General features: G+C 38.1%; 1 protein-coding gene across 4 annotated transcripts in view; it reads right to left on the bottom strand.

Annotated features, from left to right (window-relative positions):
• Window positions 1-27,851, bottom strand: part of CEP192 (centrosomal protein 192) — a 155,271-nt gene that overhangs the window by 68,144 nt on the left and 59,276 nt on the right. For all 4 annotated transcript variants that reach the window (XM_090285856.1, XM_090285858.1, XM_090285859.1 and 1 more), the window contains exons 18-21: window positions 17,812-18,646; window positions 17,595-17,718; window positions 3,223-3,394; window positions 183-1,104 (exon numbers count right to left, since the gene is read on the bottom strand). In XM_090285856.1, coding sequence (XP_090141982.1) covers window positions 183-1,104; window positions 3,223-3,394; window positions 17,595-17,718; window positions 17,812-18,646 — 2,053 coding nt within the window. The remainder of the gene's footprint in view (window positions 1-182; window positions 1,105-3,222; window positions 3,395-17,594; window positions 17,719-17,811; window positions 18,647-27,851) is intronic.

Genomic DNA, 27,851 nt, shown 5'->3' with positions numbered 1-27,851 from the left:
GGAATCTTTGCCCAGAAACATGTATAGTCTGTGTTCCAAATCCAGGACAAAGGAAAAAAACTTAGAAATTCAGGCCCATCAGTTATCTCTTGAAACAAAGCTAGCCGCTTGGTCTCATTTGAGAAAACTCGATTTTAAATAATAGCAAGCAACAACAGGCATTAACAGAAAAAGCATCTCACCAAATCCTGACATTGTTCCTGAATCCCATGGTTCAGTTCCACAATTTACACCAACAGATTGCACAGGAAAAGATTTTGCTGCAGTTAGAAGATTCTGATGTACAGTATTAGAACATGGGTTACAAAGAGAAGAGGTACCCAACAATCCAGAGCCAATATTTTGTCCTAGACAAATGTCTACAGCCACAGAGTTCTGAACATGCTCTCCTGTGACAGCAGGATAAGAACAACTTCCTGAGAACCCACAGACTGTGGTGCTGCCAGCATAGCAGTGAGGCAAAGCAACATTTCCAGCTGCAGGTAGTGTTCCCAAATACTGCTGGGCAAAGGGAGCTGTGGTAAAAGAATGTTGAGTCAAGAGTGTAGGAACTGAGGTGGGCAGGTTCTGCATCTCAGGAGCAGAGCCATACATTACAGGGCTTGGAATAGAGGCACACTGGTTTCCAGAGGGCGTCTGACGAAGAACCTGGCCACTCAGTGCACTGTTGGTAGTTGATGTATCTTCTGAAGGTGCTTTCTCACTTTCATTCACAGACACCTGGAGAGGCACAGGAACTTGTGGCATTGCTGATACAACTGGGTGCCTGAGACCTGACTTGGTCAGATGACTCAGGTCAATCTGGTCCGATTTACTGGAATTTGTAGTCAAATCTGCCGCTGAGGTTTCCAACAGATCTCCACTTTTGGAGGAAAGATCTTTACTAAATCTAAAGTCAGGTTTTATATCTTCAGGTTTGCTACTCAGAGAAGTAGTTTCAGTCACTTTTTCTGTATGTGACTTTTTCTGGATAACAGAAGATAATGCTCCTTTTTCTCTACTTTGAAATGGACCTTTTTCTCTCAACTTTTCCACAGCCTGTTCCTCTGATGGAATTGGACTGGCTCGAATAATTGTGGTGCTCAACTCACTGGTGATAACACTCTGAGTGTGACAAAAAATGTTTAGAAATAATCCATAGATTATTACAAATTCAAACAAATATAATAAAAAAATTTAAACAACATTAACTCTGAAAAAATAATTGCTTACACACAAACACATAGCTTTGCAGCTGGGAAATGTGGGATTAAAAATCAGAAAAAGTTTGCATTCATTGTTTTATAGAAATACTTATTAAGGAGACTAAAGAGAAGGTATACACCAATTATATTTCTGAAAAAATTTACATAAAGAACAAGAGACAACTAACTTAGCACAAATTTAAGAAATTTTTAAAAATCTAAGTAAATTAATAACAAATGAATGTGGGGGGCGGTTAGTGAGCAAGCTTTCAAATGATATCAACACTGAGTTTAGGAATCAACACAAATCCAGCTCAAATGTTCTCCCACCCCTATTATTTGTCTATACTGCTGTTGTGTTTTAAAATACTAATTTTTATGTGCACCAAAGTCTTTTCCAATATCTAAACTTATGTGGTTCTCTTTTTTTAAGTATGAAGTAATAGCCCTAGTCAATGTTCATATACTCATTTCTTTATAATGCATCACCTTAGGGATGACATCCTCAACTGTTACAAGTTAAGATGCACTTAACTCTCACTGATTATGTTTGGTACTTGGTTTGAAAATTTTTTCTGGACCAAAGCTTTACAAGCAAAGACACTGAGAAACAAATTATTTGCCAATCATCCATCCATCCATCAGTCAGTAAAAATAAATAACAAGCTGTGGCCGGGTAGCTCAATTGGTTGGAGCATTGTCCCACTACACCATTGCTGCAGGTTTTATCCCCGGTCAGGGCAAATATAAGAATCAAACAATGAATGCATAAGTAAGTAGAACCATAAATTGATATGTCTCTCTCTCTCTCTCTCTCATTCTCATCTTCTCTCTCAAACCAATAAATAAAAAATTTTTAAATAAATAAATAAATAAATAAATAAAAAGAGCCAGTATGTATCCAGTGGCAAATTCTTGGTGCCAAGACCTGTCCTCACATCACTGTCCTTCCTTATAGATGAAGAAACAGGCTTGGGGAGATTATATAACTCTGAAAGTAGCAGAGGAAAGGGCATCTGATTCCATAATTCAACTCTTAACCACTATGCTAAGAACATAGAGACCCAACATCTAAAAGCATCATCAAAAAGACAGCTTTCAATGAAATGGGTAGATATGATGTCTTAGTGGCTATATTTACCAAAAGCTTTGTGGAAGAGGCCTGTTACTGCATACTCACGACAGTCATATTCAGCTTATTTATAATACTGTAACATTCACCCCCCACCCCACACGCACACAGATGTAATATTCTGCCACCTAAATCTCTCAGATCTATCTGCTTCTCTCCCACCCTCACTATCACTACCTTAGTCCAAGCCAGCACTGGCTCTCACCTGACTGACTACAGCAACCTTAGTCAGTCTTCCAGGTTCTCATCTTGCCCTTCTCAATGCCTCTTTCCTCACTGCAACTGCAATGAGCTTTGAAAACATCAACACAGATCATGTCAGTGTGCTGCTTAGGAACCTTCAAATTCACAAATTTTACATCTAAGACTCTTCTTGGTTGGACTGTCCTCTTTTCGCCAAGTATATGATTCACTGCAGCCATTCCAAACTTCTTCGAGTCCCTCAGATTCAGCCTGTACTTACAATTCTATGCCTTTCCACATTTGTTTGTTTGCTTCTTCCCATCCTAATTCCAAGTAGTACCTAAAAAATATGGCTTCACTACATTATTACTCCTCCTGACAACCTAGTCATATTTTTAGTTACTGCCTTCTGAATACCCACAGCATAGGTCTATCATGATGCATTTCATTACACAGTGTGTCCTGCATGTGTCCTCCACCACTGAGGGCTTCCTGAGAGCAGATACTAAGATATTTGTACCTCTAGTGCCTTTCCAACATGAGTGGCTGATTGATCCTCCTCTCTTACTCACTCCTTCCCTCTCTCCCTTCCTATACCCACTTCCATTTTAAAGGTAAAATGGCAGAAGAGAGTATACAGACTGGAATTTCAGTCTGGGCCCAACATCAGTAACACTTTAGAACAAAAAGCCTTACTAAAGAAATAATAAAACTGCTGCCCACCTTGTAGTCCTCAAGGCCATGATCTGAAGCTGTGGTGCGACAAGTGCTCTCTTGTTCAGACTCGTAAGTCAGCCTGCTCACACTAGCCTGTGGACACATCAACTGAGACAACTCAGTCTGGCAGGGGGACTTCTGATGATGAGCTGCTGAGCCAAAAGATTCTAAAGCCCACCTGAAAGAGAGACCACTTCGTGACTGGAGCTGTCCATTGTGTTATTTAACATTATCTACACTAGCAAAGGCCAATCCTACTTTGTCTACAATCTTACTAATTTACAGTCTTTGCTACAGCTGTAATACCTATAGTAACTCAATTAGACTCATTTCTTTTACCCTTAATTATCTAAAATTGTGAATTATATTCATATTAAATGAAGTATCTGATAAGCTACTGTAAAAGAAAAATGTTGTGGCATTCTCATTAATAAATTCCATATAGTCACATAACAATGTTAGCTATTCATTCAATAAAAATTTTATTTAATACCTGATAACAGCAATAAACAGAGCATTAAAAAATTTCTGCCCTCAAAGAGCAAAGAAAAAAGAATTATGTAGATAATATGCTGCTCACAGGAATATAAAGTTGTACAACTTTTGCCTGAGCAATTCGGCAATACATATCAGAATCCCCTAGACTCAGATATTCTATACCCACAAATTTATCCTAAGAAAAAACTTAATGCTAATTATAAAGAGTTTGCTAAAAGAGGAACAAGGCAATACAAATTATGGCAAATACACAATAAAACACTTACGTCATGCTGCTGAATACTATTCTTTGACTCAGAAAGTTATTTATATTAGGTTAAAAAAATTAGAAAGCAATAAATAGTAAGATCCTACATCTATTTAATACATACGCCGTATCTTATTAGTCAAGCCCAGACCGATACAAAGAGAGGGGAAACATGCTGCAACTCTTGAGAAGTAGTAAAATCACATTAAATAAGAAACATTGTTCCAGCAGCCGTCTTTGGAAACAGTTGCTGCACCTACTGATCATTCTGCCACTTCGTTTCAAACCAGCCCTTTATTTGACTGAAATTTACCCCATCATTTTCTTGCACAAAGTTCAGACTATTCAGCTGAGCAGTGGACACAGAGAGAAAATCCTATTTTGAGTTGCAGATTTATAAAAAGCTTCAAGTCAAGACAGTTTGGACAAAATACTAGTTAGTGAATTTCTAACAAATGGAGACAAAATATTAACCAAACTGTTTGAGACCTATTTAGACACTGCATGATATGGAATTTTTTGTGTGTGTTTATTTCCGAAGTTTTTTTTTTCCCCCCGAAATTTTGATTTTATTGTATCTACTTCCCCTTATGCACCTTACAGACAAGAATGACATGGGTTCTTATATGCACACACACATACACACATGAACACATATTCACACAGATACCATGCTACAGCATGAAAGAAGTTCTAAATTAGAAGTTACTAATGATGTGTATTATTAGTCTGGCTCCTTTGGTTGAAAGGAACAAATGCATTTAGGTTATATTACCTCAAGTAATGAGAAGTGAACTGTAAGAACACACAGAAATGAAAGGAGAGAAATTTCAGTCGAGATGTTGGACAGACTTCAAAGGAATCTGAAAATAGTCAAGGTGTCAGCCACACAGACTCAAAGGCAGTTTTGGAATTAGAAACTCTAAATCAGCTCTATGAACCTTTTGGAAACCAGCTAGATTCTAAAAGACCAGCTAGCAAGAATACTAATGAGCAGCAGGACTTACCAAATAAAGTATACTTACTAAAAAATGTTGCCAGTGAACAGATGAAAATTCTGATCAATGTTTCACCAAGAATATTTTTAAAAAAACCTTAAAGGAATGTGAGCTGGTAAAAACCATTAAAAAAAGTAGAAAAATATCAAACCCATTTTACCACAATAAAAAGTACTAGGATTTCAATAAAATAGGTGAGTACAAAATTAAAGTCTACGTTGGTAGCAATGTAAGCGTAGTTGATGTTGCAGAAAATCAGTGATGCAGAAGATATACACTTGAACAGCTATCCCACAATACAGAGTGAATATATCAGGAAATTAGGAGAAAGAAAATAGTCAAGGATGACCAGAGAAGGGAATTATCAAGTAATGGGCAACCAGTCTACTCAAAAGGAGGGAATAAGTGGAAATTGACAGCCTCGATTCCCATGCCATCACTCCTCCCCCAGCCTGCTTGCAGCTGCCTGGGAGTTTCCCATGATAGTGGGGTGCATCCGAGCTCTGTTTGGCCTTGATCAGCCCTCAGACTCACAGCTGCGAGATAAAATGGCTGAATTCAATAGTTTCTTTTTTCTTCCCCCTATAAAACAGCCCCTTCCTCCCCTAGGGACCCGGAGTCAAGCCGTTCACAACATGGCTTCCTCCCCACTTGCTAATTTCCCTCAATAAACTTCCTCTCTTCTGCTCCCTGAGTCTTCATCGTTCTCTGAGCGCCACCATTCTTACAGAAATAATCAAAGGTAATAGAAAATAAAGCTTTCCTCAGCTAAGAACTACATTTACAGAGGTTATCATAGTCCAAGAAAATCAACTAAAAGAGATGGACACATTTATTTAAAGTTGATAAGGAAGAAGCAGGGGAGGCATTAAAAAGGAACATAAAAATGGAGCTGGAAATTAGGCTTAAAACAAAAGTTTATACTGTGCACCAGAAGAGTGGATAAACAGAATGTGGCATATTTATGCAATGGAATGCTACACAGTAATAAACACGATGAGCTACTGAGACATGCAACAATAGGATAATCTAAAAAACAAAAGTACCCTGGCTGGGTAGCTCAGTTGGTTAGAGCATCATCCCAATACCCTAAGACTGTGGGTTCCATCCCCACTCAGGGCACATACAAGGAGCAACCAATTAATGCATGAATAAGTGGAACAACAAATTGATGTTTTTAAGGGTTTAGTCAAAGAACCCATATAAATGACTCATGGACATGGACAACGAGGAGGGATACGATTGCGGGAGAGGGGGTGGGTTGGGTGGGGGAGAGAAATTGGGGGAAAAGGGCACAACTGTAATTGAAAAACCAAAATAAAAAAAATAAAAAAAAGAACAAAAGTACTAGTTAGGCACTGCATACCAATATTTTAGTCAACCATGGACTGTATACAACAGTGCTTTCATAATTATAATGGAGCTGAAAAATTCTTGTCATCTAGGGACACCAAAACTATCATAACTCAATACATTATTCATGTGTTTGTGGTGATGCTAGTATAAACAAACCTACTGTGTAATACTAAGTATAGTGAATACAATTATGTACAGTACCTAACATCTGATAATAATTATGACTTACTGGTTTATGTATTCACTATACTATACTTTTTAATTGTTAGTGTACTCTTTCTACTTACTAAAAAAAGAAGTTTGATGTACATATAATAGTATGTCATGCTACACAGGCAGCAGCCTCATGTATCTTGTATTTACCGCAACTCCTAATTGCATCATTTTCTTTTGTCCTCGATTTAATCTCCTGTTGCTTTGTACAGTAACATGCTGTATGACTTGTAGCCTAGGAACAACAGGTTATAAAAATAGCCTAGGTGCATAGTAGGCTGTACCATCTAGGTTTCTGTAAGTGCTCTCTATGATATATGTGCTACAACAAAATCACCTAATGGTGCATTTCTCGGAATGTATGAGGTCTGTCCAGAAGGTATTCAGCCATGTAATATGAAAAATAAGAGACCTTTATTGAAGATACAAGATACAAGAAACATTGTGCACAGAACAATGATGCCTCAAAGTAGGCACCTTGGGACCTCACACAATTCTCCCAATAGCCATCAGCTGCCCTGTCTTATCTTCCTGAATCTCAACAGTCTGAAATCTCTTCCCTTTCACAGGTGATTTTAGTTTTGGGAAAAGCCAGAAGTCACAAGGTGCAAAAGCTGGGCTGCAGGGGACCTGAGTCACCTGGGTGATTTCATGTTTCGCCAAAAATACTCCACATAAGACATGACGTATGAGCAGGCACATTGTCATGATGAAGCTGCCAATCACCAGTTGCCCATAGCTGAGCCTTCTGAATCATCGAATAGTTTTCGAGGAGGAATGTTTAAAGCAAAATTTGATGCAGACTCGTTGTTCTACATGCTCAGTCATTTTGAATGCAATGGCCACATAGTACACATTCTCACTCAACAGCGTCTACCACCTGCACTGACTAGTACAGTAAAGTCGTCATTGTTCACACATGTGCATTCCAATTCCCTCTCCCTGGCTCCAGGTTAGATCAATGTCATGCAAACCTTTCTGATTATATTAACAAAGGCTGGACTTTTTCTGGAGAGATCACGTATTTCCATTGTTAAGCAGCACATGGACTGTATATGGTTCCATTCATACAAAACTCAAAAACAAAAAAACTAAACTATGGTGATACAAATCATAGAGGGTGCCAGGGTGGGAATGAAGGAAGGAGGAGAAATGACTGGAAAAGGGCAAGGAATTGTTAATGGGGTAATGTATGTTATAAGAGTGGTGTTTAAATAGGTATATATAAGTGTCAAAAACTCACTGAATGAAACTTCTAAGATCTGTGCATTTTATTGTATGCTAATTATACATCAATGAAAATATAATACAACACTGCATTCTATGAAATACTAAAATTTTGTTACAGGGCAGCCAAACTTGACAGTAAGCTTGCTCGTATGCTAAACTGTGCCCTTGAAAGAATTCACAAATTAATCTATATGCCAGATACTAAGAGAGCTCAACTAGTTATTTGTTTTGGTAAGTATAGCAGAAAAAACAAAACAAAACAAAAACATGTTAACAACTCAGCAACACAGTATCACTTCATCTTCCTGAACAATTTTAGTTCAGAATATACGTACCCTCTTATAAATTAGCTTTTTGTCATAAATCCCTATTGTTTTGGCCCAGGCTGAGAGGTGCGAGTTCAGGTGCTTGGTAAGTTTACACAATTATGAGTAAACTTACCAATTCCATAGTGATTTTAGAAAGGTAAACATGATGCTCTCATTCAAAATATCTGACCATATGCCAAGTTCATGAGAAAGTTTGGTATCTTCCTAAGGTATGTTTCCTACACTTAATGAATAAATATATTTTCTTAGGAGTACAAGGAAAACACAGGTGGGTTCAAAAGTGAGACCATACAGCCCAGCAATTTTTATCTGATCATAAAACAAAGGGCAGTGTGAAGGAAAATGTCATCATAATAAGTCTTTACACAGCAGTTACAGTTTTTATTAAATGCTTTCACATATAATTTTAAAATATCAAAACCAAAGAAAATAAGATGAAATCAGAATGTATATGAAAAAGAGACACTGCAGAAAACACTAAGAAATCCAGATATAAAAAACATGAAATACAAATGAAATAAAACAGATTAAGACAGATATAGATCACTATAGTGACGGAAAAGTTCTGTATCTTTGATTATGAAGGTGGTTATACAAATTCACACCTATGATAAAATGACACTGAATTCTACCCACATATTGTACCCATGACATGTTCCTGGTTGTGACATTGTGCCATAATGATGTAAGATGTAAACACTGAGGGAAACTGCATAAAGGGTACATAAGGATCTCTCTATACTATCTTTGCAACTTCTATGAAACTATAGTTATTCTAAAATGAAAAGTTCTTAAAGAAAGGATTAAAGAGAAATAAACGCAGAAGTCAAGAAAAACAGAACTATTATTAAACTCCCTGGGAGCAGGAAGGAGATAAAGCAGGACTGATATTTTAACAAATAATTCAAGTCAACGTTTTTTAAAATAAGAAATAATGCTTGAATCCACATAGTAGACGGATATACTCTGTGACTGGGTAAAGTAACCATGAAGAGTCAACATAGGGATATAGCCTAAAAAAAATTACTAGACTTAAAAGATAAAGCATCTTTGGCACAAGCTTACAAAAATATCAAGTCAATTATTAGGCAAAGAGACTTAGGGTAGCCTCAGATTTTCCATAGAGACAGTAATCTCTACAAGAAACATAAGAGAAGGAAGTATAAGCAAAAATTTTAAACGGAGCCATGCTATTCTTCAATTACAAAAGCCACAGATAAACTTTGAACATAAAAGATCATAGGAGCCCTGTCTGGTATGTCTCAGTTGGTTGGAACGTCATTCTGTAAACTGAAAGAGCATGGATTCAATTCTCAGTCAGGGCACATGTCTAGGTTGTGGGTTTGGTCCCTGGTTGAGTCACATATGAGAGGCAACTGATCAATGTTTTTGCCTCACATTGATGTTTTTCTCTTTCCCTTCCCATCTCTGAATCAATAAGCATGTCCTTGAGTGATGATTAAAAAAAAAAAAAAAGAAGGCTAGAGAATACTGCTCCCTCAGGCTTTCTCTGAGCAAACTTCCAAAGGACATACATTGTTAAGTCAATTAAGACAGGAAACAACTGATGACTATATTTAACTGTGGAACAAAAACTAAACAAGTTTAAGAAACAGTGATAAATCAAAATGTAAATGAAGTATAGTGATAAAAAAAAAAAAGTAGAAATTATGTAACGAAAACAAAAGTGGAAAGGGAAAAGAGAAAACACGAAAATTAGTTCACTAATTGTCCCATTGGTAATAAATAGTGTTATGGGCTGAGTTGTGCTCCCCTCAAAAGATATGCTGGACCAATTAAAAAATGGGCAAAAGACCTGAATAGACAGTTCTCCAAAGAGGACATACAGATGGCCAATGTACATATGAAAAGATGCTCAATGTCACTAATCATCAGAGAAATACAAATTAAAACCACAATGAGATACCATCTCACATCTGTTAGAATGGCTATCATCCATAAATCAACAAACAACAAGTATTGGAAAGAATGTGGAGAAAGGGGGCCTTTCTGCACTGTTGGTAGGAATGCAGACTGGTGCAGCCACTATGGAAAGCAATATGAAGATACCTCAAAAATTAAAAATGGAGACTTCTGGTCAAGATAGAGGCCTAGACAGACACATTGCGTCTCCCTCCATACTAAGAAAGAATACAATTATCTCAAAACTAGAGACAACCAGAAGCTCCAGAAAATCGAGCTGCATAGAAGTCCAAAAAACAAAGATATAAAGAAGAAATATTCAACCAGACAGGTAGAAGGGGCAGAGCCATGGTGAAGAAAACATGGTGTGGTGGCAGCAACAGTGGTGGCAGTGGCAGGCTGGCGGAAAGCACAGTCACACGTTCTAAAAAGTCAGGAGGGACACCTGGGGAGCACTCCCAGCAGGAGAGCAGTCTGCGCAGCTCATGGTCCCAGCGCTGGGGAAAATAAACCCTCATTGCTTCTGACTGTGCAAACCAGTGGGGGTTGGGGTGGAGGCAGAAACTGCCAGTCTCTCAGCAGAGTCCGCTTGTTTAAAGGGCCCCCACGGTCCTAGAACATCTGCAGACCCATCCACTCTGGGAACAACAGCCAGGGCAACAGCTAGAGAGGCGCCAGTCCCATATGGAAGTGGGAGAAGTGCCTGGAAAAGGGGCGAGTGCTGGACAGGCAGCATTGTTCTCTCTCAGACCCCTCTTCCCCACACACAGCGCCACAACGTGGTGAAACAGGTCACGCTGTACTGACGAATACTTAAGGGTCCGCCCCTTATAATGTAACAGGTACAACAGCTTTACCTAAGACACAGAGGCAACAAACACAGGAGCCTGTCAAGATGAGGAGACAGAGAAGTATGGCCCAAAAGGGGGAATGGATCAACGTTCCAGTGGGAGAACTGGGTGATGAGGAGATAGCCAACCTAACAGACACAGAATTCCAAACACTTGTGATAAAGATGCTCACAGACATGCTTGACAAATATGCTTGAGTACAGCAAACACCTAAGGGAAAAGGTAAAGGCTATAAGTGAAACAAAGGAAAATCCACACAAAACCAATGGTGAAGGGAAGGAAATGGGTAAAAATCAATGATTTTAAACATAAAGAAGAAAAAAACAGTCAACCAGTACAGAATTAGGAAACAAGAATTGAAACAAATGAGGAGAGGCTTGGGAACCTCTGGGACAACTTTAAACGTGCCAACATCCGAATCATAGGGGTGCCAGAAAGTGAAGAGGAAGAGCAAGAAATTGAAAACTTATGTGAAAAAATAATGGAGGAAAACTTCCCAAATTTGGCAAAGGAAAGCATGAAGAGTTCCGGGTGAGCTGAACCCAGAGGGGACCACACCAAGACATATGATTAAAATGCCAAGGGTGAAAGATAAAGACAGAATCCTAAAAGCAGCAAGAGAGAAGCAGAGTTGCCTGCAAAGGGATGCTTATAAGACTATCAGCTGATTCCTCAAAAGACACTTTGCAGGCAAGAAGGGACTGGCAAGAAGTATTCAATGTGATGAAAAGCAAGGTCCTACAACCAAAATTATTCCATCCAGCAAAGCTATCATTTAGAATGGGAGGGCAGATGAAGTGCTTCCCGGCAAGGTGAAGCTAAAAGAGTTCATTATCACCAAGCCATTATTATATGAAATGTCAAAGGGACTTACTTAAGAAAAAGAAGACAAAAACTATGAACACTAAAATGACAACAAACTCACAATTATCAACAACTGAATCTAAAAAATAAAAACAAAATCCAACTAAGCAAACCACAATAGGAACAGAATCATAGGTCTGGGGATCATTTGGAGCATTATCAGCTGGGAGGGGTGAGGGGGAGAAATGGGGAAATGGTGCAGGGATTAAGAAGCATAATGGGCTGGTACAAAATAGACAGGGGGAAGTTAAGAATAATACAGGAAAGGGTGAAACCAAAGAACTTATATGCATAACCCATGGACATGAACTAAGGGGGGTGGGATTCCTGAAGGAAAGGGGTGTGCTGGGCAGAGGGGAGCAAAGGGGGTAAAAATGGAACTACTGTAACAATACAATCAATAAAATATACTTAAAAAAAAATTAAAATGGATCTGCCTTTAGACCCAGCAATCCCACTTCTGGGAATATAGCCGAAGGAACCCAAAACACTAATTCAAAAGCACACAAGTACCTCTATGTTCACTATGGTGTTATTTACAATCACTAAGATATGGAAGCAGCCCAACTATCCATCAGTAGATGAGGGGATAAAACAACTATGGGACATTTACACAATGGAATGCTATTCAGCTGTAAAAAAGAGGAAAGGTTTACCATTTGTGATAGTATGGATGGACCTGGATAACATCATGCTAAATGAAATAAGCCAGTCAGAGAAAGACAAATACCATATGATTTCACTCGTATGTGAAATCTAATGAACAAACTGAACTAACAAGGAAAATGGGTACAGATTCACATTGGAGAGTAAGATGACAGCTGGAGCAGGAAGATAAAGGGTGGAGGGATTGGGCAAAAAGGAAAAAGTACTCATATAAATGAACAACAGTGTGGTGATTGCTGGGGGAGGAGGATATAAAGAGTCTAGCTGGTAAGGAAAAAAATACAATAAAGATTAAATTTAACAAAAAAAGATATGTTGGGAGTCTTTAAATCCCCAATGCCTCAGAATGTGACCTTATTTATAAGGAAATGGGGTCATTGCAGATGTACAGTCAAACACTCAATCTGCAATTGAAGAGGTAGAAAGAGAGGGAAGAGAGGATATTCCTACTTCACTAATCAAGGAAATGTTTACGAAACGGGGAGAAATGCAAAGTTTTATTGAGAAATATCACCCTGACAAAAAGTAGCAAACCTCTTAATAAATTTGGTCAACGAAGATGCAGTGTTTCACTTCAGGCAAGTGTTAAAATGCAGGCATCAACAAACATCATTGGATAAGTTTTTAGTGAGCCTGAAGCAAGTTCTAGTGGAGCAGATACAAAAGAGAAAGAACCCCAGACAGCTACCTCATGTTTTTATGGAAGGGGACTCCCCTTCCAAACAATAACATCCTTCCATCCCTCCATCCCTCCTTTCCATATTCAGAAATCAATGGCTCTCAACATAAAGGTAAGTTCTAGTGTGTACATAAATTTTCATTTACTGTACATTTTATTTCCTTTTTGTTAAATTTTCATTTACACCTCATGTCCTTTGTTTTTCAAGTGTTTGTTTATAAACAGTACATTAGACATGTACTGTATATAAGAAAGGTTAAACAGAATCATTTGGGGGTCTGAAATGAACTAATTCAATTTACATTTTTTCTAATGAAAAAAATTATTCAGATTTCGAACAAATCCCTTCTCCAAAAGCCTTGTGAACAAATTAAGTTCAAGAACTGAGGTTCCACTGTAATTAGTTAAGATAAGGTCATAACAGAGTAGGCTGGGCCCTTAATCCAACATAAATGATGCACTTAAAAAGAGAAAGAAATTTGAACACTTGAAAGACAGGCATGTGAATGCAGAGGCAGAAGTTAGTGATGCATCTACAGGCCAATGAATGTCCAAAGCTACCAGAAGCTCAAAGAGGCAAGGAAGGATCCTCCCCTAAAGATTTCAAAGAGAACATGATCCTGGACTCCTAGCCTACAGATTATAAGACAATAAATTTCTGTTACTTTAAACCACTCAGTTGTGGTACTTTGTTATGGCAGTCATTGGGAAACTAACACAGCTGGGAATCAAAGAACATCATTTAAAAACTGGAAAAGCAGCCCTGGCTGCTGTGGCTCAGTTGACTGAGCGCCGGCCTGCAAACCAAAGGGTTGCCGGTTTGATTCCCAGTCAGGGCACATGCCTGGGTTGCGGGCTAGTTCCCCAGTTGGAGGCATGTGAGGGGCAACCACACATTGATGTTTCTCTCCCTCCATTCCCCTCTCTCTGGAAGTAAATAAATAAAATCTTAAAAAAAAAAAAAAAAAGAAGCATACTTGGTACGTACAAAATAGACAGGGGGAAGCTTCTCTCCCTCTCTACTCCTCTCTAAAAATAAATAAATCTTAAAAAAAAAGAAAACTGGCAAAGGAAGTGTCTAAAGTAGAAGCGTATTTACAAAGATAAATACTTAGATAATTTTATAGGCAAATAGGCAAATATTAGTAGAGAGAGAAAGGAAAAAAATCAGTAGATGACACTAGTCAAAGTCAGATCGTTACAGTAGGATGAGTAGCAGAAGGAGGCATGTCTCACCCGCTAACTCAGCAGTCCTGGGCCTGGTCTGATAATATTGCCAGGTGTCCCAATATCACAGGAAAAACTATATTAGCAGGGAGAAGGAAAGTCCTTTAAATTCTATGTATCCTTTTAAAGGAAAGCTTTTGAAACTGCACTTTCATCCCAGGCCAAAAAGGCAGGAAAGGGTCTACAGCAGCCAAAGAAGAAGCCCATAAAACAACTCTTGATTTACTGCCTGCCTCCCATCACACACGCAAAATGAACAAATAGAGTCTAGAGTAAGATGAGGATTCAAGCTAACATACCCCCATACATATCTAAGTTCAGGTAGTCATGTGCCCCCCGAGAAAAGCTGGCAATTTCTTTACCTGTCAATCAATATGTAACTTCTTCACCCCCATCCCGCCAACTGTAAGTCCTCAGAACAAAGGACTAGTTCTCTTGGCCCTCTTGGCCCTCTGGCCACCCTTGCTTTTGCTCTCCCATTCACTAATAAACTTTGCATGCATATTAATAGGCTTACTCATCTGTAATTCTTTACTGCATTGACCAGAAGAACCAGGGTTTCTCCAATAACAAGATGACCTTCAAATCTGGTTGGGCTGGATAATTTCTAATATCTTTTAAACTATGAAATAACCTATTAAATAAGAGGAGGCTGTGTATATGAAAAACTGTTTCAAAATGAGGCATTTAGGAGTTATTGAAACAGGAAAGAATTAAGCTCTCCATAGATATTTAGCTCTAGCTTACCCATACCATTTCAGATGAACATGCAAAACTTCAAAAGCAACATGGGAAAATAATAGGTAACTTGGAAATAAAATGTAATTTCAATTTGTTTTAAAATATTAAAGATTTTTTATAATTTCAGTTTAGATAAATTTCTCTACTTATTAAAATCTTTAAGACGTTAAGGATAATATAGGAAAGGGTGAAGCCAAAGAATTTATATGCACAACCCCTGGACATGAACTAAGGGGCGTGGGATTGCTGGAGGAAACGGGGGTACTGGGCAGAGGGGAGCAAAGGGGAAAGAAAATTGGAACTACTGTTAACAACATAGTCAACGAAACATACTTTTAAAAAAATGACAACAAAATCAAAACTATCAACAACCGAATCTAAAAATAATAAAAACAAAAACAAACTAAGCAAACAATGAGAATAGGAACAGAATCATAGGCATGGGGAACATTTGGAGGGTTATCAGCTGGGAGGGGGAAGGGGGGAAAAAGGGGAGAAATGGTGCAGGGATTAAGAAGCATACTTGGGCCCTGGTTGGTGTAGCTCAGTAGATTGAGTACTAGCCTGCAAACCAAAGGGTTGCCGGTTTGATTTCCAGTCAGGGCACATGCCTGGGTTGTGGACTAGTTCCCCAGTTGGGGGCATGTGAGGGGCAACCACACATAAATGTTTCTCTCCCTTCGTTCCCCTCTCTCTGAAAATAAATAAAATCTTAAAAGAAAAGAAAAGAAAACATACTTGATAGGTATAAAATAGGGGGAAGTTAAGAATATATAGGAAAGGGTTAAGCCAAAGAACTTACATGCACAACCAATGGACCTGAACTAAGTGGGGGTGGAATTGCTGGAGGGAAGGGGGGTCCTGGGTGGAGGGGAGCAAAGGGATAAGAAATTTGTACAACTAATGACATAATCAATAAAATATACTTTAAAAATAAAAGAGACTTCCAAATATAATTTGCTAATATGAAGACCCTTCAAATACACTTACTCTGAACCTGGTTATTTCACTTCTAAATATCTATCCTAAGGAAACCAGCTGCAACAGGGTAGATGGGACAATAGGTTCCTGGAAAACAGGTGAGATCCCGGATCCAGATTATCCACCCCCAGTCCTACAAAAAGGTAATGGGCAGGGGAGGGTGCCCATGGAACAGAAGGCACAATACTTAAGGTACATTTCTTAACAAAGGTAGATTAATGCAGCCCATGCCTTCCTGAAGGAAGGTGCTTATAGAAGGACACTGTTGCCTGGGGCAAACTGTAAACAAAGACAGTGTGACTGTGAAAATGTGTGATGGCAGTCACTCATGACATAGTGGGGGCAGGAGGCTCATACAGGGCCTATCTGAGCTGCATGGGCCCAATGCCCCATCCTGGATGAACAGATGCATGTGTCCCTGGGCATGTCTGGGAAACTTTTGCCCTGACTAAAGATGGCAGTCGAAAGAGTGTCAAAGATACCAGGGAGCTGACAAAAATGGCAGAAAGACTCACTGTAGGAAAAGCTGGACACTTCCACTGGCTTCTTGTGCATGAGGGATTTTGAAAGGGCCTTTTAAAGAAAACAGTAGAAAGGCCCTCTCTTGTGCACTCTTGGTACGGACACTTGGTATGTAGAAGTCACTCTCTTGCTTTGGAACTTGGTGCAAGCTCTCCCTCTCTCTGGGCTTTTGGCATTTGGACATTCTGGGCTTCTGGCCCTGCTCCCTGCACAGAAGGGAGCGCTTGTGGGACCAGGCAGATGTCAGGTCCACCAGGGGCTTAGACCCCACATGGATGAAAGCCCACTGCTGGAGGCAAGATCCCACATTGGGACATGTGCCTCGCTGGGCTCCAGCCTCTTTGCGCAGCACAAGGTTCCTGGGCTACTACACAGAGACTGAGCAGTGCACCCCAGATCTTAAAGGAGAGAGCTGCTGCAAGAGGATGGTGACTCTGAGTCCCGCAAGTGCACATGCCAAAGAGGATGAAGACCTGTTTGCATGACCAGCTTAAACAGATAAGGAAATGAGGAATATCTGGGCATGATATTGGCGTGTAGCCTTCTGAGTCTCATGAGGGAGAAGGGCTCAGAGCAGGAGTGTTCTCAGCTACCACCCCAGGTTGGAACCCTGTTAAAACCTGGTTCCTTCAACACAAATCCTGGGGTCATATAGAAGAGTGACAAGGGGTCAAAGCCCAGTTTGCATGGTTCATGGTCAAAACACAGAAAAAATTCATGAGCAAATTCATCCATCTCAGTTATCACTAAAATGGCAAAAATAATATAGTAAGTATCCACCTGTATCCACCAAAGCATGGAATCACCACAGATTCATTTTGCAATCTGTGACATTACTAATTTTCTTTTAAACACAAGGAATTATTATATGTGAAAAACAAGAGTATAAAAATTTGTACAAAAAATGGCTTGAATGAAATTCACAAAACATTTACAATCGTTACCTTTGAGTGATGACCCTATAATTTTCTTCTGTACACTTTTTCCCAATTTTCTTATACTGAGCATGTATTATTATTTAAACAAAACAAAACAAAAAAAGTAAGTACTTACCCTGATAAATTTGTTCCAGAAATTTCACTAGGAGAAGAATGACTTAGTGGAGAAGTGGAAGGTCTGAAGCTATCTTGGTCATCTTCTGAACTATGTCCACCATGCTCAGGAGGATTTTTCAAATCTATCAGAAAGGTATACCTTCTAATGAGAACAGGAAAAAAAAAAAAAACCCACTTGCATAGTTTTGTGAATATGATCAATTACTGATACTTACCAACATTTTTAGGTGAGATTAAGAAATGGTTTCCAAAAGTCACATGCTTTTCACTGCTACTTGTTTCACTAACATATTCATTTTGCCTCTGATTTTCTTTATTATTTTGCATTTCTTCACACTCTTCTGACAGCCAAAGGGATGCTATTCTGGGGCTCTTTACTAATGAATAACTATTAGATGTTGGAATGGATATCACTGACATAGCTTTTTCACTGTTACCAATATCTGGTAATTTGTTGTCAATGGAGTACGTCTTCACATCAACTGTTGCACTCTCACTCTCTCTTATACTAGTAAGATTTAAATTCGAAGAGTTTATTGTTCTAACTGATTCCTGGTTTTCACTCTCTCCGTTTCCACCATAAAAAATAGCTGCTGTATTTTCTTCTTGTTCTCTTTTACTTATACTAGAAGCACCTAAGTCCACTGTATGGATGTCCTCTATAGTCTGTTCTTTTGACAAAGATAAATCCCATATATCAGACACACCAGCTCTTGAAAAGTTTTCCAGTACACCTTCACATCTACTAACTTCTGTTTTTTTAAGGTATTTCTCCATATCAAATGCACTGGATCCCTTACTTTTTTCTAAATCATTAGGTAAGAAATGAGACACAGTGGAAGAGTCCTTTTGTTTATCATCTTCCTGAGAAGTTTTCTCTCTGGTTTTATTTGAAAGTGCCTTGATCATGGAAGCAAGTTGGAAAGGATCAGTATTCACTGATGCATTTGCAATAGCTGAAGCAATCGTGCTTATCCTGAGTACAGAATCACCACCATCAGATAGCTTGCCTTTACACTTTAGGGGTTTGCTGTTCATGAAGAAAGTATCCTAGGAATGAGAAAATTTACATCAGATAAATTTACCTCAGGTCCATAGACAGGCATATATTAATTTAATCTTAATTTATAAGTGCTACACAAGATTTAACAGCAGCAAGAAATTAATGGTATAACAGTTAACTATCTTGAAGAAATAAGACAGCTGTTATCAAGTCTAATTGTTGAATAGTGGATTACTTACATAATCAGATTACCAATTGTTAAAAAAAAATCTTCAGAAATAAAATGATGCTAAAACTGAATCAGAGAATAATTTAAAGGCAAAATATTAGGACAAGATAGAGGCACAGATAGAAACGCTGCATCTCCATCACAACTAAGAAGGAATTTACAACCACTTCAAACTAAAAAGAAAACCCAGAAAATCAAAACTACAGGGAAGTTCAGCAAAGAAATAAAGAAGAAATATTCAGCAAGAAAGGTGTGACAACTCTACTTAACAACACAGAAGCAAACACAGAAATAACTGTCAAACTGAGGAATCAGAAAAATACAGCCCTAAAACAGGGACAGATCAAGGTTCCAGTGACAGAATTAAGTGATGAGGAGAAAGTGAACCTAACAGACAAAGAGAAAGCCAACCTAACAGACACAGAGTTCAAAGTTCAAAGATGCTCATAGACTTAACAGAAAAAATTAATCATGATAGAGAAGAAATGTAAGCTATACTAAGTGAAATGAAGAAAAATCGACATGAAACTAGAGGTGAAGTAAAAGAAACCAGGGTTCAGATCAATGAGTTGGAACATAAGGAACAAATAAACAGTCAACCAGTACAGAAGGAGGAAACAAGAATTTTTAAAAATGAGGAGAAGCTTAAAAGTCTCTGGGATAGCTTTAAATGTGCCAAAATTCAAATCATAGGGGTGCCAGAAGGAGAGGAGGAAGAGGAAGAAATTGAAAACTTATGTGAAAAAATAATGAAGGAAAACTTCCCTAACTTGGGGAAGGAAATGGACATACGGATCCAGGAAGCACAGAGTCCCAAACAAACTAGACCAGGGAAGACTACATTAAGACATATCATAATTAAAATGTCAAAGGCTAAGGATAAAGAGAGAATCTTAAAAGCAGCAAGAGAAAAGAAGAAAATTAACTACAAAGGGGTTCCCATAAGACTATCAGCTGATTTCTCAAGAGAAACTTTGCAGGCAAGAAGGGACTGGCAAGAAGTATTCAAAGTGATGAAAAGCAAGGACCTACAACCAAGATTACTCTATCCAGCAAAGCTATCATTTAGAATGGAGGGGCAGTTAAAGTGCTTCGCACACAAGGTAACGCTAAAGGAATTCATTGTCACTAAGCCCTTATTACATAAAATGTTAAAGGGACTTATTTTTTAAAAAAGAGGATCAAAACTATGAACAGTAAAATTACAACAAACTCACAACTATCAACAACTAAATCTAAAAATAATAAAAACAAAAACAAACTAAACAAAAAACCAGAATAGGAACAGAATCATAAGCATGGGGAACATTAGGAGGGTTATCAACTGGGAGAGGGAAGGGGAAGAAAGGGGAGAAATGGTGCAGGGATTAAGAAGCATACTTGGTAGGTACAAAATAGACAGAGGGAAGTTAAGAATATATAGGAAAAGGTGAAGCCAAAGAACTTACATGCACAAGCTACAGACCTGAATTAAGTGGGGTGGGATTGCTGGAGGGAAGGGGGTTACTTGGTGAAGGTGAGCAAAGGGGAAAAAAATTGGGACAACTGTAACAGCATAATCAATAAAACATTTAAAAAATAAAATTAAAAAATAAATAAATAAAACCAAAATATTAAGAAGACTGAGAAGCCATTGTGACTGCCAAGAATAGTTCTTGATAATTTCATTAAAATGTTAGAATGATTTATAGGCCAGACATAAATAGGAATTATGGTTAAAAAATTAAAATGGAACCAAAGATATAAACTTATTTAATATTCAAAAATGCAAGTTAAGACTTCTGCCTCCAGTAATAGCAGACTAAGTAATGCAAACCAACTCTTACTGAAAGCAATTAGAATTGGAGACCATATTCAAAGATATTCCTTTAAAGGCTTTGGAGAGCTTTAAAACAAAAATAAAAACTCTGAAGCTGAAATTCAAGAGAAGAATCCCAAAAAGGTAAGTCTATTAACGGAGATGCTTTTCCCTAGGGGACCTGCTGCTTCAAAAAGAGGTAGCTGATTAAACTTCAAGAAGAGGCTAAACAAAGCTGTTCTTACGGGAGTAAGGGTATAAAACTTCAGTTCAGAATCTGCCAATTATGGTAGGCAGTGGTCCAGGTAAACATTATATTTTAGGAAAAGACCACAAAGAGCTACACCCTAGGAGGAAAGCAAAACCAAAATTAGACTGGTCCTGATAAGGACTGAGGATCAGCTCTAAATCAGCTCAACCTCCAAAACTAGATTAAAGTGATCTGAGAGTGTCAGAGTTCTTTGCTCCCTTTCAGAAGTAAACATAAATCCTGTCAACAATTATTCCAGTAAAAGTCCACCCCTCAATCAATAAATGACACACGAAGTTTCAAGATAACGTGGTCCAAACCCAAGAAAAAAAACCTGTGGAAGACTCAGAATAATTCATCAGACTACAAAACACATCTAAATCTAAAATCTAAAACATAAACATCTAAAACATAATTAAGGAAAGTAAAAGACAACACTGAGACTCTAGCAGAGAACTAGAAATTATCAAGAAATGAAAATGTAAATTCTGTAATTGAAAAATACAATAACAAATTAAGAACCCAATGGACTTCTGGTCAAGATGGAGGTGTAAGCAGCCACACTTCATCTCCCTCAACAGCTAAGAAGGAATACAACTAGTTCAAAACTGGAGACAACCAGAAGTTGCAGAAAATTGAGCTGCATGAAAGTCTACCAAACAAAGATATAAAGAAGAAATACTAATCCAGACAGGTAGGAGGGGTAGAACTGGGGCAGAGAAGTGGTGTGCTGGCAGCAGCTGCGGCGCAGTGAAAAACGCAGTAACACATTAAAATAAGGAAGGACATCTGGGGAGTGATACCAGCCCCAGACCAGAATTCGAAGCTCACCATTCCAGCACCAGGGAAAATAAAGCCTCATTGCTTCTGACTGAAAACCAGTGGGGGTTGGGGCAGAGGAAGAAACTGCCAGTCTCTCAGCAGAGCTCATTTGTTTAGAGGGCCCCCCACAGTCCTAGAAGGTCTGCAGACCCACCCACTCTGGGAACAACGGCCAAAGCAACAGCTAGCGAGGCACCAGTTCCATATAGGAAGTGGGAGAAATACCTAGAAAGGGGGCAAGTGCTCCGCAAGTGGCATTTTTCCCGCTAAGAGCCCTTTCCCACATACAGTGCCACAACCTGGTGAAATGGGTCACCCTGTACTGATGAAAATCTAAGGCTCCACCCCTTACAATGTAACAGGTGCCACAGCTCTACATAAGACACAGAGGCAAACACATGAGCCTGTCAAGTTGAGAAGACAGAGAAGTATAGCCCAAAAGAGGGAACAGATCAAGGTTCCAGCGGGAGAACCAAGCGACGAGTAGATAGCCAACCTAACAGATGAAGAGTTCAAAACACTGGTGATAAAAGATGCTCACAGACTTGACAGAAATGCCTGAGTATGGGAAATGCAGAAGGAAAGAAATAAAGGTTAAGCTAAGTGAAACAAAGGAAAATGCACACAAAACCAATGGTGAAAAGAAGGAAACGAAGGTTCAAATCAATGATTTGGAACATAAGAAAGAAATAAACAATCAACCAGTAACGAATTAAGAAACAAAAATTGAAAAAAAATGAGAAGAGGCTTAGGAACCTCTGGGACAACTTTAAATGTGTCCACATCCAAATCATAGGGGTGCCAGAAGAAGATGAAAAGCAAGAAATTGAAAACTTATGTGAAAAAATAATGAAGGAAAACCTCACAAATTTGGTGAAGGAAATAGACATAACAAGTCCAGGAAACACAGAGAGTCCCAAACAAGCTAGACCCAAAGAGGACCACAGGAAGACACATCATAATTAAAATGCCAAAAGTTCAATATAGAGAATCTTAAACGCAGCAAGAGAAACGAGGTGAGTTATCTGCAAAGGGGTTCCTATAAGACTATCAGCTGATTTCTCAAAAGAAACTTTGCAGGCAAGAAGGGACTGGCAAGAAGTATTCAAAGTGATGAAAAGCAAGGACCTACAACCAAGATAACTCTATCCAGCAAAGCTATCATTTAGAATGGAAGCACAGATAATGTGTTTCCCACACAAGGTAAAGCTAAAGGAGTTCATCATCACCAAGCCCTTATTACGTGAACTGTTAAAGGGACTTATTTATGAAAAAGAGGATCAAAACTAAGAACATTAAATGACAATAAACTCAAGAACTATCAACAACAGAATCTAAAAATAAAAACAAAAACAAACTAAGCAAACAACTAGAATAAGAACAGAATCATAGGTATGGGGATCATTTGGAGGGTTACAAGCTGGGAGGGGGAAGGGGGAGCATGGGGGCAATGGTGCAGGGATTAAGAAGCATACCTGGTAGATACAAAATAGACAGGGGGAAGTTAAGAATAATATATGAAAGGGTGAAGCTAAAGAACATATGCACATTCCATGAACATGAACTTATGGGGTGGGGTGAAATGGCTGGAGGGAAGTGGTACTGGGCGGAGGGAAGCAAAAAGATAAGAAATTGGGACAACTGTAACAACATAATCAATAAAATATACTTAAAAAGTACAAACAAACAAACAAGAACCCAATGGTTGAGCTTAACGTATTGGAGACAACTGAAAAAAGAAATTGAACTTGGAAGAGAAGTCTGAATATCCAGGGTGAATCATGAAAGAGAAAATTAATGAGAAATGCACAAAACTTCAGAGATAGTAACAGAAAAAAAGGAACACTGAACTCTTAAAATGGAACAAAAGTTGTATTTAAAAGTATGTTGGCAGATAATTTTCTAAACCTTGTGAGTCAAGAATGCAAAAGTTAAGAAGGCCTATGAACCTAAGCAGGACAAAACAAAACATACCTAAGCGCATCATAGTAAAATAAATACCAAACAAAAATTTAAAGCAGTCAAAGATATATTACCTTTAGTGAGATTAACAATAATATTGACAGCAAACTTCTAAAATAAAATGATGTAAAATAATATATTCAAATTGCTTGAGGTTGCTTCTATTCTGAAAGTCTACATACAACAATCTATATCAAGAACAAATGTGATACAAAGATATTTTTTGGAGTAACAAAAACAAAAAATTAATTATCAGCACTCTTACTAAAAGAAATTATAAGGATATTTTTCAAGCAAAAGAAAATCTCAGATATAGTGTCAGAGATGCATAGTGGTTGTATATAATAATAATAATCACCACCATCATCGAAATGTATTTTGGGGCTTAAGTAAAGATTTAAAATATAACACAATAGATTCTAAGTCTGGAATAAAGTAAAAATGCTTTTTGATCCTTTTAATGTCAAGATAGATAAAAATTATAAACCCCACCCCAATTTTTATTGAGTATTAATAAGAAAACAAGTTGTAATTTCTTGGGTAATCACTGAAAAAACAGGAAAAGACACCGACAAGAACTGCCCAGAAAACTCTAGCCACTGTAGATATAATGAGAAAGGTTTGCATGACCTTAATCTAACCCGGCAGCCAAGGACAGTGGACTGGAATGCACATGTGTGAACAATGATGACTTCACTGTACTAGTCAGTGGGGGCAGAGGACTCTGTTGAGTGAGCATGTGTACTGTGTGGCCGTTGCACTCAAAATGACTGAGCAAGTAGAGCAACGAATATGCATCAAATTTTGTGTTAAGCATGAACATTCCTCCTCAGAAACTATTCAGATGATTCAGAAGGTCACAGCTATGGGCAACTGGTGATTGGCAGCTTTGTCACAACAGCGCAACCACTCATGCATCACATATCATGCAGTATTTCTGGTGAAACATCAAATCAGCCAAGTGACTCAGCACCCCTACAGCCCAGATCTGATGCCCTGTGACTTCTTGCTTTTTCCAAAACTGGAATCACCTTTGAAAGGGAAGATATTTCAGACCTTTGATGAGATTCAGGAATACAGCACGGGGTTGCTGATGGCAACTGGGAGAAATATGTTAGGTCCCAAGGTGCCTACTTTGAAGGGAACTGAGGCAGTATTGTCCTATGTACAATGTTTCTTGAATCTTGTATCTTCTTCAATAAATGTCTCTATCTTTCATATTTCATGGCTGGATACCTTCTGGACAGACCCATAGTTTCCAAGTTAGAGGGAGAAAATTGGAATGATAATAAACACTTAATCCAAAAAAATATAAATATCCCTCCAAAAAACAAAGTCTAGATGAAACAAAGAGGAAGTAAATAAAGAGAGCAGATTCAAACTTCCATATATTGGTAATTCCACTAAAATAAGTGAAAAGAAAGACTATGGGACTGGTTGAAAAATAAAATACAACTCTTTGTTCTCAAAGAGAGAAACATTTATATAAAGATAAAGATAGGTTTAAAGTAATATAATAGAAAGCTATAACTTGCAAACACTAACTAAAAAGAGCCACTTTTAACTCTGTTAACGTAACACTAAACTAAAAGCATTAAGCACAGAGACGAAGGGCATCATACACAATAAAAAAAGCTCAATTCACCAAAAAAGAGAACAATTCTAATTTGTGTACCTAAAATTTTTTTCATTTCTATTAGGAAAAAATTTACATATATCACTGTGCAAGATGTACTGCACAATTTGATTTGCATATATTGTGAAATGCTTACCATGATAAACATCCATCATTTCATATAGACAAAATAAAAGGAAAAGACACAAAACTTTCTCCTTTGTGATGAGAACTCTTAGTATTTACTCTCTTAACTTTCCTATACATGTTGCTTAGAAAGGTCTATGTTCTATGTGTATCATTAAGCAATTTTGAGAACATCAGAAGGTACTTACCCATATCTAGATGGCAAAGCCTACCTAGGGTAACATTTTGACAGCATGCCACTGTACTTAATACTGTATGTAATTGTAATAACAATGGTAAACATTTGTGTACCTAACCATACCTAACATAGAAAAGGTAAGGTAAAAAAACAATATGAAGTATAAAAAATGGTATACCTGTGGTGCTTTGAGTAAAGGCCAAGGACATTACTGCTACACTAAATGTATTTTTAAAATAATTTTTTTAATTTTTAATTATTTTTCCCATGAGTGCTTTTTCTTTTTTGCTTGATCCCTCCATCTCTTAACCATATCTTCCCACCCTGCTCTCTGAGTCTGTCTCTATTTTGCATGTTAGTTCAGTTTGTTCATTAAATTCCACACTTGAGTGAAATCATATGGTATTAGTCTTTCTATAACTGGCTTATTTCACTTAGCATAATGTTCTCCAAGTCTATCAATGCTGATACAAAGGGCAAAATTTTCTTTTTTATAGCCAAGTGGTACTCCATGCTAGATTTTAGAGAGGGAAAAGGAGGGAAAAAAAAAAAAAAGGAGAGGAATGTCAAAAAGAGAGAGAAACATTAATCAGCTGGCTTTCATATGTGCCCTGGGGACAAAAGCTGCAACCCAGGCATGTGCCCTGACGAGGAATCAAACCAGCAACCTTTCAATTTGAGGGACGATGCCCAACCGAGGCAATAGTTTTATCATAAATTAACCTTAGCTTGCTGTAACTTTTTTACTCTACAAACTTAATTCTTTTAAACTGACTCTTTTCTACTATTTAGCTTATAACACACACTATATAGCTATGCAAAAATTTTTTGTGCTTTTTAAACTTTTTTGTTAAAAACTAAGAAAAACACACATTAGCCTAGGCCTACACAGGATCATCAATATCACTGTCTTCTACTTCCATATCTTATCCCACTGGAAGTCTTTAGGGGAGGTAACATGCATGGAACTGCCATTATGAGAATAATGCCTTCCTCTGGAATACCTCCTGAAGGCCTTTCCTGAGACTCTTGAGGTGTCACTCTTTTCAGAAATATGCCCATGGCAGTTTGCTTGGTTTATTTCTTCTTTTCATCACAGATCTGCTTTTAAGCAAGTAATGCACCATAAATATTCTACTCTATTAATGAAGACTTTTTGGCGTTGGGATCCATGTTTTCAACCTTTATAAGGAGCTTGTTAAAGTTTGCAAAAACTTCTGCTAAACCCCTCACTGTGAATTTCCTTGGAGGTCCTAATTCTTCTCCTTCAGTTTCCTTTTCTCTTGCCTCTTCTTCAGCTATACATTCCTATTTCAGTTCCAAAAAATCCTCACTAGTCAATTCCTCAGGAACCACCTAGAGGAGCTCCTTAATGTCACCCTCATACAAACCCATGTTTAAGTTGTGTGCCTTCTCAACCATCACCTTGTTGATTTTCGCAATCTCCTCATCCTTAGAAAAGTCCTTCGAAGTCATTAATGAACTTCTTAAGTGTCTTCTTTCAAATGTCATTCATACACTCCTTGGTGATATCACATCAAGCCCAAGCAAGGTTCCTGATGTTGTAATCCTTCCAGAATTGCATCAGTGTCTTCCTTAGTTGCCGCAATAGCCTCAGCATAGGTCCTCCTCATGTAGTAGGCCTTAAAAGCTACTGTAACTCCTTGATCCATTGGTTAGACCAAAGAGGTGGTGTTTGGAGAAACACCACACTGATATTGAGATGAAGAACACCAATAAAAGAAGGATTTCTGAGTGCACTATCAACAATAAGCAAAATCTTGAAAGGTATGTTATTCTCCAAACAGTACTTCTCCATTTCGCTGGCATCACAATTTAGGAGGGCATCTCGGAAGAGGTACTCAGTTATTCATCATTTCTTCTTGCTCCTATTGTACACTGGCAACATGTATTTATTGATATACTTGAAGGCTCTGGGGTTCTCCCTATGCCAGATCCTTAAGGGTTTCCATGTGTAGCCAGCAACACTGACCCAAAGCAAGGCTGTTAACCTGTCCTTATAAGCCCTGAAACCTGACATTGACTTGGTCTCCTCATGGATCAAAGTCCTTTCAGGCATGTGCTTCTAGAATAGGAAGGTTTCACTCATACTGAATATTTGCTGTGGCAAGTAATTTTCCTCCAAAATTTGCTTATCTAAAGTTCCCAAAAATTCTTCAACTGACTTTTCATTACCACTCATAGACTCAACTTACAGATTTACCACTCACTTTCAGATTATGTAGCGAAA

This window comes from Furipterus horrens, unplaced genomic scaffold, assembly GCF_987537825.1.
Source record: "Furipterus horrens unplaced genomic scaffold, mFurHor1.1.pri manual_scaffold_8, whole genome shotgun sequence".
In the NCBI taxonomy this organism is placed as follows: Eukaryota; Metazoa; Chordata; class Mammalia; order Chiroptera; family Furipteridae; genus Furipterus; species Furipterus horrens.
Note: the sequence above shows the minus strand (reverse complement) of the source record. Positions and strands in the feature narration are given on the sequence as shown.